Genomic DNA, 12212 nt, shown 5'->3' on the forward strand with positions numbered 1-12212 from the left:
CAGCAAGGGCAGCCCAGGAAAGAAGGCCTGCTCTGCAGCCAATGGTCATGGCCCTGGCCCTGGGTGCAGACACACAGACCGTGCAGAAAGGCCTCTTGGTGCTTCCTAAGGCTATACTCGGAGCAGCACCGAGAAAAGTGAGGCCAGAGCTTTGGGAAGGAATGAATAAGAACAGCAGATGTGAGGAGGGGAGAAGGTTCGGAAGCCAAATGTTAGACAGTTTCTAAGAAAGGGGAGTGTCCGCTACTCTGGATAAGCCAGCGAAGAGAAGCCCATGAGGTGATTCTCACTGACAGGAAGGAACAGGCTCCTGGCCTGCAAACAGTGGGAGTGACCTTCCCGCTGGGCCCTCCTGAGAAAGGAGGGAAGCCAGCCTGGGTCAGATGGGCACTGAGGCTGGAGAGAGCAGATCTTAACAGGGGTAGAGAGAGCGGGCAGGGTCCAGGGGCTCCGGTTGGCGGGTCAACCTGGGAGAGGCAGGAAGGGCTTAGAAGGAAGATCTGGACCAACGCCCTTATGGGGAGGGCACCAGAAGGGAACCATCTCATGCAAGGGAGAAGTGACCAGGGGGAGCTGAAGAGGGCAGGGAGGACCGAGGGTGTTCTGGCGGCCCTGAGGTGGGCAAACATCCTGGCTCTCAAGAAAGGAAAGACAATGGATTGTGCTAAGGTAGGCCATAAACATGGCTGCCATTTCGGGCAAACTTTGAGGCGACGTTCATTATTCAAAGGGTGGTGAAGGAAGAGATCATCACAAAAAGAGTTAGCCAGTCTTCAGCCACCCCAAGTTCTGACAGACTTGTAAGAGTGAACCTTTAATCACTGCTCACTCGCTCTCTCTCTCTCTCTCCTTGTTCTATCTCTCCCTCTCTTCCTCCTTTCTCTGTCTCTCTCCCTCCCACTTTTATTTCTGTCTCTGTCTCTCTCCCGCTATTTCTGTCTCCTAGGGGAGCACCTGGGAAGCCAGCCCAGTTAAGGAGAGACTCTCCCCACCTCCAGTCTTCCTTGTTGCCAATTCTCCAAAATGTCTTAGTAAGTGAGACATAGTATGTACAAATCCAAGTGATGGCTGCCCATGGTCACCATCCTCTCTCAACAAAGAGAGGCAGGTATGGTAGGATGTGAGAGCCCAAGAAACAGAGACCTTACACCTCAGCAGCAGTGAAAAGCAATCCTTCAATTTAGACACTGAAACCAAAAATGAAAAACAATCCCTGTTTCCCACCTCCATATCTAGAGACATTTCTAGCTCTGATGTAAACAATGATAGACAAGGAACAGAGATGATATGTGAGTTCCATACTTGCACATCAGTAAGACGTGTCCATCACCCGACCCCCAAATGTTCACCAACACCCCCTGCTTGGTAGTTTTTGCCATCTCATTACTCTTGGCATGTAGCCTTCTTTGTCTGAAACTCTCCTTCCATTCAGAGAGACACTCTTCATCATGACTCTCTCCCAATTGTGTCTTCCTCTCTCCTAATAAATCTCTCTATTTTACAAGTTTGTCTGTGAGCCTGCCCCCCACCTCAGCTCCCATATCAGAGGGGATAGATTGAGAGCCAGCTGTGTCCTGGGACAATCGAGGTCTTCCCAGGGCCTCCAGGACAGTCCCTGAATGTTGCTGCTTGTGGCTCAGGCCAGCTGCCCTAAGACCCACAAAGACAACCAGAGAAATATGGCTGCTGTCTTGTGTGGAGGGGGTGGCTGTGGGGACAGGGCCATGTGGAATGCCTCGAGCCCAGTGGGGACCTGGCATCTTCTGGTTCTCCTGGGCCCAGGGGTGAGCCCTCTGGCTCCTGGATTTCCGGCTCTTAGCCAATTAAGCCTGTCTCACCTGGCAATCTTGTCACTGCAGGACATGGTGAGCAGCCGCTCCCCCTGCAGCACTCCATCCCAGGTCTGGATGGTCGTGGTTGACCTCACAGGAATGGTCCCCTCCCCAGACTCGATCTTGGTCCGCAGCTGTCCTCTTGCTTTCCGGTTTGGGTGTCTATCTGCCTGATCTAAAAGAGACAAAAACACAGGTGTCCTGAGAATGTCGGAGGAGCCCCACCCTGCTTCCTGCAGGGACACGCCCTGATCTGGCCAGGGGAGAGAGTCTGAAAGAAAGACCACCAAGTATTTCCATCTGTCCTTCTCCTCATCAAAAGGCGGGGGTACTCCCTCGAGTCAGTGTTTCTTTTGGAAATACCACCTTGTGGTCCACCATCCTGAGACCATCTGCCATCGCTCATTCATTGGTGCGTACAGCAGCCCACCGGAGCAAGCTTCAGAAAGGGTGCCCAACTCCAAGGGGGCGCTTGTTTTGTCCAGCAACTGGTCTCAAATTGATTTAGACCACAACCGGCTGTTGGGGCCTTTACAGCCCGGCTCTGGCCACTGCGGCCATCCCTAAGGGGAGGCGCCTACCATCTTGTGCGGCCTCGTGGGGTGAGAAGATCCTGGCGTCTCCACAAGGAGAGGTGCTGATATAGAGATGGAACTGGACGGTCTCCTTCAGCTTGAAGCCTCCACGCTGGGACTTCATGAAAATTGATCTCTGCTGGTCCTCTCGTGTGCTGAAACAAAGCCGAGCTGAAGTCAAGAGGAAGCCCTGGGCCTTCCAGGGTGGGGGGTGGCTTTGAAAGAGGGGAGAATCCTCTGGGGGAGGGATGTGGGCACATGTCCTCCCAATGGAAGGAACATTTCCTGCTGTTATCTAAGCTTCTTTATTTAAATGAAATTAAAATGCTTTTCATTAACAAGCATTTGTTTTTTCTCTCTCTCCCTGCAGCTCCCTGGGCACCCTCTGGCAGGAGGTGAGGAGTGCACTCTAGCCTGGTTCCTCGGAGTTGTGGTTGGCCCTGGTGCTGAGCCTCTGAGCCCTTAGGTTTTTCAGAGTGCTTTGTCTCTACAATCCTGACTTTATTGTGTAAACCATTCTCCTGGTTCTGCTCAGCTCAGTCCGCATCTGTTCCTGCACATCTTCCTGGGCTTTTCTCAGACCATCCCTTTCATTATCTCATGTGGCGCACCACTATTGCGCTGCGTGATCATATGGTATGATTTATGGAGCTGCGCCCAACTGAGGAGCACTCCCTTGGTTTCTAATTTTTTGCCAGCACAAAGAAGAGCTGCTGTTCATATTCTTGTCCATAAGGCCCCTTTCCCCTTTCTTTCCTCTCTTTGGAGCTACAGGCCTAGTGGCACCACTGGGTCAAAGGTCTGTACAGCTTATTAACCCTACGGCCACGCCTCCAAACGGCTTTCCAGAATGGCCAGAATCCAAAGCTTTGCCAACAGAATGTGTACCTGGTTCCCCACAGCCCCCCAGCACTTGCCATTTCCTTTTTTGCCAACTTTGCTAATCTAAAGGGTATGAGATGGACCCTCAGAGTTGCTTCAACTTGTATTTCTCTAATTATTAGTGATTTGGATAATTCTTTCATATGACCATTGATAGCTTGGGTTTCTTCCCTTGAGAACTACCCATTCATATCCTCCGACCATTAATCCATTGTAAAGCAGCTCTTATTCTCATAAATTTTATTCCATTCTGTATATATCTTGGATATGAAGGCTTTAATCATAGAATCTTGATGCATTTTCTAATTTCTGCATTAGTTTGTGCAAAAAAAATTTAATTTTATAAAATCAAAATTATCCATTTTCTTTTGTGATCTTCTCTCTGCCCTGTTTGGTCATGAATTGTCTACTATCCATAGATCTGAAAAGTAATTTCTTCCTTACTCCTCTAATTGTTTATGTCAACCTTTATGTCTAAGTCAAGTTCCATTTGGAACTTATCTTGCTGTATGGTATGAGATACTGGTCTATGCCTAGTTTCTGCCAGACTGCTTTCCAGTTTTCTCACGCTTTTGGCCACGTGGTGAGTTCTTAACCAAGAACTGGGGTCTTTGGGTTCATCAAACACTGAGTTCATTAGCTTCTGTCTGCCCTGTCGCTAATCTTTTCCACTGACTTCTACAACTAACTCTTCATTTTGTAACCAGTACCAAATTGGATGACAGAAGCTAAATTTAAACAATTGTTATGGAAGTAAAACTGGCTAGAAACGGACATGATGGATTATTTCCGGACACAGTAACTGGGCCGAAGGTGACTATCTTCAATGTGAACGTATGATGTCTCTTAAGACAATCCATTCACGTCAACACTGCAGAAAACAGCAGAGTATGGCCCAGGACAGTGAGCAGGCATTTAGCACCATGGCCCCTTCTTCTGTAGCTGCATTTGGTAGGTCTGGCCCACACCTTGAGTTTGTGTTGCTGCTTCCATTGCTGCTACTCTGGGCTACTCCTGGGGCAGGGGACAGTCTCCCAAAGGTCAAGTGCCTCGAGATCTACTGGCCTGGACTTACCTCAAGAAGAGTTCCAGCTGTGTGTACAGGAACCGAATCAGGGAGCGCCGAGATACGATTTCCGCATGGCAGTCATTTAGCGCTAGGCCACGGTCACTCATGTACTCCCCATTGATGCACTTGGTCCCTGTGGAGACGCTTATCACCTGCGCATCTTTGACATCGGTGCCTGGGGACCAAAGATATTTTCTGTTAGGTTGCACATGTGCAGACTCTGGGCCCATGCTCGGATGCCTGACCACCTCTAGGGGATGACTTGTCATCTTGGAGACTGACTCCACGAGCTGAGCCACAGCTCTCTGGGCTGGATCAGGCTCCAGTGAAAGATAAGTTTTGGTTTTACAGAACCACTGGCCAATGCAGGACGAGGCCCATCAAGTCCCAGAAGGCCCAGTGCCAGAGGCAGTTTTCACAGAAACGAATGGCTCCCGGTACTCAGAGATACTCTCTGGGGAGCATAGGAATGGTTTCTGCCAGGACGAACCAAACACCCTTCTCTACACACAGAGCAAACCATCATAAAGACCAGTCAGTCACATGGTTTGGGGCTTCCGCTGGCTTTGTGACCAGTCTCAGGGTCAAACACTAATATGTTAAATGAGGTCAGCAATGGTGTCAGCCACATGGAAAACAATGGAAGAAACCATTTCAAAGCATCTCACCCGCTGGTCAGGTAGGTCTTTGGTGAATTATGCTGAGTCAAAATACAAGACAACAGAACTCATGTTTAAAGTTAAGTCATGCCTTTGAGTGTTTGACTCAATCCCTCTGGTACTTGACCATATTCTCTCAGCTCTAGCCATTTGAAAAAGCTGAGCATCATTTCTGCTGAAGCCCCATGGATGGCCCGGGGGGTCCTGCAAGGGCAGCTGTCTGTCCGGGGGAACCTGTGAAAAGCTCCCAGCCTGGAAACCCCCCCCCACCACACACACACCCTGGCACAACAGCTCTGCATCAGGACACAGAAAGCCTTGATTCCTAAGGAAATCCAGCCTTCCCCCACCAAAGGAGACAAGACACTGAAGCTTCTCTGAGCTTTAGTGGCCAACACAAGAGCTCTAAGTGCAAGGAAGGATGGGAGTCCTTTAGCCAGTGCCAAGAAAGCCATCCTCAGCATGGGCTATTTCTGCTCCCCAAATCCCAGAAGCTCAGGAAATGATGTTTGTAATATGAAGAGTGTGGGGGTGTCATGGGAACCAGTGGACGCAGGCCCCTGGAACCCAGACGCCTCTACCCTGTGGGCTTTGAGGCCTTGCTCTGGGCCCAAGTTTGGCCACATGGAGACAATCACTGTGAGTGGTTTCAAGCTCACATCCTACTGGGGGGAGTGGGGGAGGGCAGTAGCCATCACTTGTGACCCCTTTGTAGATATGAAGAGCAGCAAATATGGAGAGAGGATGTTCTTAAAACCACCCTGTCTGTTTTCTTTTGGCTGTGCCCCTTTTTCAGTATTGGCCACAAAAACAAAATGGCGGTCCTGGACACTGAGGTGCTGGCCAAGCTGTGTCTGTGGCCTTCTGCCAAATCCACTGGGCCTGTCCAGGAGGCTGCTCTGGCAGAACCACTTAGTGGTTCTGTTGCTACCTAGAATCAGCCCTAATTCTCTCCTCCCTTCTTCCCTCACTCTCTTCCCTCCCTCTTATCAGTCTCTCCTCCCTCTCTCTCTTTCCTCCTTCTCTTGCCTCCCTTGCCCCCATCTGAGAGTCTTTTAGACTTTAGCCCGTCCTTTCCCTCCCTCCCCCCACCCAGCTCCTGCATTCACCAGACAAATCCGGTTCTTTTCCCCTCACTCCTCCCTCCCCAGAAGAGAGCACGCTGATCTCCTCTAGCAGCCCAACGATGGGGTTACCTGTCGTCATGACAACTCCAGAGAGGACTTTCCTCCGAGCATGGGGGGATGTGAAGTTGTCCGTTAAGTCACTGAACTTATCCACGATCAGGCGGGCCACAGAATCGGCTAGAACCTGGAGACCACAGAAGAGCCACTTAGCCACAGCCAGCAAGGCAGCATCTCTGCTCATCCTGTGCTGTGCTCATGGCCAGCCGGGGAGGGCAGAGCAGGCACTCCCCGCAATGGGCTCCTCGTGGTCCTGGGATGACCCTAACCTGTCTGTCAGCAGCGATCCTCACCCCAAGAGCAGGATGGGAGGCCACCATCTGATGAGAATTATCCAGGCACATTCATTTGCCTGAAGAATCCACCAGTTATGTCGGCATCCTCTCTCTGTGAGCCCCCATGGAAGGGGCCCTCCCACCTGCCCACCATGGAGCCCTGCCACTCCTGCTCTGCCCCAGGCTGGGAGAATCCCTGAGGCAGCTGGGTAAAGACCCAATGACGTCAGAGCCTGCACGGTTCTCTTGGCCCCAAAGAGGAGAATCATGATAATGAAAAGGAGCATTTTTAGCTTCAAGAAAGGCTAAATGATATAAAGAACTAATGGAGGGCAGCTAGATGGCACAGTGGAAAGAGCACTGGCCCTGGAGTCAAGAGTACCTGAGTTCAAATCCGACCTCAGACACTTAACACTTACTAGCTGTGTGACCCTGGGCAAGCCACTTAACCCCAATTGCCTCACCCCCCCCAAAAAATAAAGAACTAATGGAGAAGCAGCTATGGGGCACCATGGAGAGAGTCAGCTGGTAGAGTCAAGAAGATCTGAATTCAAATCCAGCCTCAGACACGTACTAGCTGTGTGACCTTGGGCAAGTTACTTCACCTGGGTTTGCCTCAGTTTCCTTACCTGTAAAATGGAGATGATGACAGCCCCCATCTTGCAAGGTTGTATGAGAGTCAAATGAGATCATATTGGCAAAGTGCTTTGCACAATGCCTGGCACATGGTGGGGGCTACGGAAATGAGTGTTTCCTTCCTTCAACCAAGGAGTGTCAAACTGAGAAACGTGACTTTGACCCAATGCACTCTGCAGAAATTTGTCCACCGGGATTGGTCAGATCACAAACACCGTCAGAAATGAATGGGACGGAAAGAAATCCATCAGGCTGCATATTCATTTTCTCTCTATGCAATTACATGTGTGAGAAGAAATCGTTTTTCCTTCTTCATCTAGACCTACAATTTCCATGGAGTGGGGAACTCCTGGCAGGGAAAACCTATCCACCACCGCAGCTCAGAAATGCACCTGACTTGGAGTCTGAATGGGGCCTGGGTCCCTGACAGGCCCGTGGCCTCCATGGCCCAGCCCTTCTCCTGAGCTGGACTCTGAATGGAGCAAAAGAAAATGCCTTGATGGCAACCAGAAGAGGAAACCGTGCCAACTAAGAACAGAGCGAGCTGGGTGGAAAAGCCGTCGAGTGGGAGCCCTTTCTCACTAGGTAACAAACCAGGAGGGCTCTAGACACTTCGCAGCTCACCTTTGTCCGAGGAAGAAGGTCCTGGGGGTCCCAGGTCTGTCTGATGAGGAGGGCAATGGGGATGTGGAGGTTGACTTGTGAGGCTCTGCCCCTGCGGCTGGCAGCGGTGTCTGAGGGGCTCAGCACCAAGCGGGAGCGCCAGCCGTGCCAGCTCTGCAGCTTCCGGACATAAACGCTACTCCAAACTTCAGCGATTTAAAGCCTCGCCTCATCGTGCACATTCCGAGCTGAGGCTGGCCTAGGCCAATGACTGATGAAGGGATCCAGGAGGGAGGACTCACTGTCCTCACCACAGGGCACGAGAGGGCACGGCATCTTCGTTCTAAGTCATCGAGCACATCCTTGATTTCAGAGAGACTACCAGGCCAATCAAATCCTTCCTCTTACTATTACAAAAGATATCTTCGTGCCGCTTTAAGCTACTAACACTTAACACCTTCATTGCTGTGGAGGTTGGACAAGATGAGCTCCAAGCTCTTCCTTCCAGGAGTGACCACCATTTTACAAGTCCCTCCTTGGCCAGGGTCCTCACCAAGGAAGCAATGCACTTTGGGGTAATGGTGAGCTGTAAACCTTAGGCCGACTGCACAATGGGTACTTTAGTCTGTGTGAGTCCCCCAGTTATCCAGGTAACCAGGACAACTGTCTTCATTGCTAACACACTAATAATCCTTTGCATGCCCAAGAGCAAACCTAGCTGGACAGGCAGGAATCAGTAACCCTGAAGCCCGTCAAAGACTTCTCTGACCACGGGATATGGGACTATGGATACGGACCTTATCTTCAGCTATTCCCCAACCATGGAACAATCCTTTTTCTTTTGGAAGAGATCACCTCATGGAGACCTTGAATGAAGCTGCCAATCACCAAGAAAGTGTATCAAAGGGCACGTGCTCCACCTCTGGAATTACACCCCCCTTCCTAAGCCCGCCTTTCCTCCAAAGTCCGTACCTGTCTTTGTTTAAGCCATACATAAACCCTTGTAATCTACTGCACTGGGTCCTGTCAGTAATAAGCTGGATGGTGCCATGACCACGCTAGATTGTCTTCCCTGCTTAATGAAACCCGCCTTTCCTTTTTACAGGCATCGTTTTGCTTTCCTTCCCTTTTAGGAAGAAGGACATTTAAGTCTTGAGAACTGTCCTTTGCGTTCTTTGGTTTTCCATTAAGAGAGTGTTTGCCTCAGTTTACACAACTGTCGCTTCCAGGCCTTGTGTGTTCAGGAGTGTCTTTGCTTGACTTCATCTGGGGTATTCTCTGGCCCCTCAGGGCTGAAGAACTTTTCTCGTGATCAGGTCAGTGTGTGCACTACACACTGAGGACTATAGTCAAGGGCAGAGGCGGGGTGGGCTCAAAGAGTAACAAGGGGAAGGCTATTGCTAAGAGCCACAGGAAGCCCTCAGAGCTCCTAGTGTCCGGTCAACAGCAGGACAGGGGCCTTCTCCACAGCTCTGGTGGAAAGACGCTTTCTGAGGGGGGCGAAGTCATTGCTGCAGCCGTCCCCTCCATTGTAGAAGCCTCAATCCCATAGTGCATCTCCCTCAAGCAGACCCACGATTTCTGTTTCAGTCTCTTTGGCTCCAAATGAGGACCTTTCAAACCCTTGACGGCCGCTAGCATGCGTTCTTCCCCATCGCTACCCTCACCCCCTCCCGAGTTTTCCCTCTCCCGGATGAACGCCCCCATTCCTGCTGCCTGGTTGGGCATGCTCAGCCTCCTTGGAACTCAACACAAACCCACAGACGGGCTCTGAGCAGGGCCCGGGCCAGTGTGATGAAGAGCTCGCTGAGCCCGGATGCTGTCCTTCCCTTAAGGCGGTCTGGGATGCTGCTCTTGGCGGGCACGCAGCTGCAGGTAAATAGCGAGTGCTTGCTACTGGCTTGCCTGGCTGCCGGGGATTCCTAGGGAGGGAGGAAGCTTGCAGCCCACGACCATCTCCAGAGCTCTGTCACTCACACGCTGCCCAGGCACTCACACACCATCTTGTACTCTGGACGTTTTAGCCAAGGGCAGAGGGATGGAGAGGTGCAACTCTTTGTGAAAGAACTGGGGAAAACAAAACCCGCCCAGGGAGTCAATGATAGGGGGAGGAAAGCAGCAAATGGGGAAGGGCTGATGGCAAAAAGCTGAATGGGAAAGTCATTAAAGGACAGTCTTGGGTTTGTGCAGAAGGGAACCAGCTGGCGGGAAGAGAGAGAAGGCAGAGGGAATGAAAACTGGCATCCCACTCTAGGCGGAAGAGAAGCTTCAAACGGAAAGGTGGGCACCCAAGGTGTGCATGGCCCCAGAGCTGCCCTAATGTCTTCTAAGAAAAGGCACTGCATGGCTCTGTTCTTGCTTGGAGATCAGCTTCAGCATCTGACACATCAACGGACAGTCTTTGTAGGGCAGGAATGGGGTCTGTACTGAGTGAGTGCACTAGGAAATGCCCAGGAAACGCCCCTTCCTGAGGCAGACCAGCCCCTGCCCTGCCCCTCCTGGACTTAAGTAAGAATCTAGACTCCATCTCTGGGGGGCCCCTCAGGCCTGGAGCTTCCTTCAAGTCCCACCCCAAATCTCGACTTCCCCAACTCCTCTAGGGGCAGAGAGAGGGTACAGTGGATAGAGCTCTGTATCTGGAATCAGAAAAACTCATTGTTCAAATCCAGTCTCAGACATTAGTTGTGCTACCCTGAGCAAGTCACTTAACTCTGCCTCAGTTCCTCATCTATAAAATCAGCTGCATAAGGAAATGGCAAACTACACCAGGATCTTTGCCAAGAAAACCCTGAAAAGTAGGTGCTCTTATTATTTCCATTTTAGAATTGAGGAAACTGAGGCAGGTGGTGATTAAGTGACTTGCCCAGGGTCACACAGTCAGTAAGTGTGTGAGGATGGATTTGAACTCAGGTCTTCCTGCCTCCAGGCCTAGCACTTTGAGAACTATGGAGCCATCAGCTACCTCTCTGAAGTGACCAAGCTTGGTCCTGAAGAAGACTCCTGTCTCTCTTTGCATGGGAATGGAAGGCTGCTTACAATGTTGGGCTTGGTGTACTATTATCTCTTTTTTACTCAGGACTCTAGCTCTAAAAACAAAAGCTGACCATTAAAAAGAGAGAGGAGGTGGCAGAAAAAAAAGCCCTGAACACGGAGCCCTGGCCTATGGGGCAGGCAGGGACTACAGGGAAGCGGCTGTCACAAAGGTGTCTGCTTGGATGACAGATGGCTGGCTGGCAGTCTGCTCAGGCCCTCCCTCCATGCCCCCCCAGGGTCCTGGGCTGTACAGGGGTGAGCCAGGCTTTCTGCCCGCTAGCTCAGGAGGAAAAGGGGCTTCTTCCTTGAGCAGAGAGCTCAGGAAGGGGTTTCCCAAAGCTCTGGTTTCTGAGTTTTTGCTGTGGAGGAGACAATTAGCATCTCCCAACCCACCCAGGCCTGCAGCTGCAGCTGCAGCAGGGACAGGGGCAGGTGGACACAAGGCCACACCCCACAGTGACAGCTGTCACCTCCTTCCTAGTGGCTGACTCTCCAGAATATGACCTCAGGGAATAATGTACACACTCCATTGGGTGGAGTGATCTCTTTAACCCGGCAGGAAAATAGGAGGGGAAGGGGATAAAGAGAGAGGGGCAAAAGAAGGAAGGGCAGAGTGGGGGAGGGGACAGACAGAAGCAAATCCCTTTTGAAGAGGGATAGGATGAAAGAAGAGGGATAATAGAATAAATATCATGTGGAAGGGAATAGGATGGAAGGGAAACAGTTAACAATAGTAATCATGAAAAAGAGAAAAGGGGGGAAATGTGCAAAAAATATTTATAGCAACTCTTTGTGGAAGCTAAGAATTGAGAATCAAGGGAATGTCCATCAATTGAGGAATGATGGAAAAGGCTATGCTATATGATTGTAGTGGAATGGTTATGTGCTATAGGAAATGACAAACAGGATGATCCCCCCAAAACCTGGAAAGACTAATGAACATCTATGTATAGTGAAGTGAGCAGAGCTGAGAGGACATTGTACATAGTGACAGCAGTATTGTTCAATGAGCAATTGTGAATGACAACTCCTCTCAGCAGTGCAATGATCCAAGACAATCCCAAGGAACTAATGAGGAAGCTTACTGTGCACCCCTATAGAAAGAACTGATAAAAAGAACACTTGTGGATTGTACATATATAACCTGGTTGTGATCTTCTGGAGGGGGGGGAGGAAAGAGAGGGAGAAAAATCTGGAATTCTACATCTTATGAAAATGAATGCTGAAAACTACCCTTACATGTAACTGGAAAATAAAATAAATGCTTGTTGCCGAAAAAAAAAAACCCAAAAACCAGAATGTGACCTCAGCCTTCCTAAAGGAAATCTGAGGCACCTCCTGGGGCTTCTGGATGTGAGACCCAAGACGCTGTTTTCTTCCGCGATAGCAAGGGCTGAGTAGTCCCCAGAACGTTTCCAACTCCATTCACGCTCAAGACTTCACAGTCCCAAAGGTGCTGGCTCT

The 12212-nt window shown here is 50.5% G+C and overlaps 1 protein-coding gene across 4 annotated transcripts in view; it reads right to left on the reverse strand.

Annotated features, from left to right (window-relative positions):
• The window catches only part of ADARB1 (adenosine deaminase RNA specific B1), a 179560-nt gene that overhangs the window by 36604 nt on the left and 130744 nt on the right, over window positions 1-12212 (reverse strand). For all 4 annotated transcript variants that reach the window (XM_044001601.1, XM_044001600.1, XM_044001602.1 and 1 more), the window contains 4 exons: window positions 6214-6328; window positions 4365-4533; window positions 2414-2562; window positions 1839-2007 (listed from right to left, as the gene is read on the reverse strand). In XM_044001601.1, coding sequence (XP_043857536.1) covers window positions 1839-2007; window positions 2414-2562; window positions 4365-4533; window positions 6214-6328 — 602 coding nt within the window. The remainder of the gene's footprint in view (window positions 1-1838; window positions 2008-2413; window positions 2563-4364; window positions 4534-6213; window positions 6329-12212) is intronic.

The sequence above is a fragment of the Dromiciops gliroides genome, chromosome 4 (assembly GCF_019393635.1).
Source record: "Dromiciops gliroides isolate mDroGli1 chromosome 4, mDroGli1.pri, whole genome shotgun sequence".
Taxonomy (NCBI): Eukaryota; Metazoa; Chordata; class Mammalia; order Microbiotheria; family Microbiotheriidae; genus Dromiciops; species Dromiciops gliroides.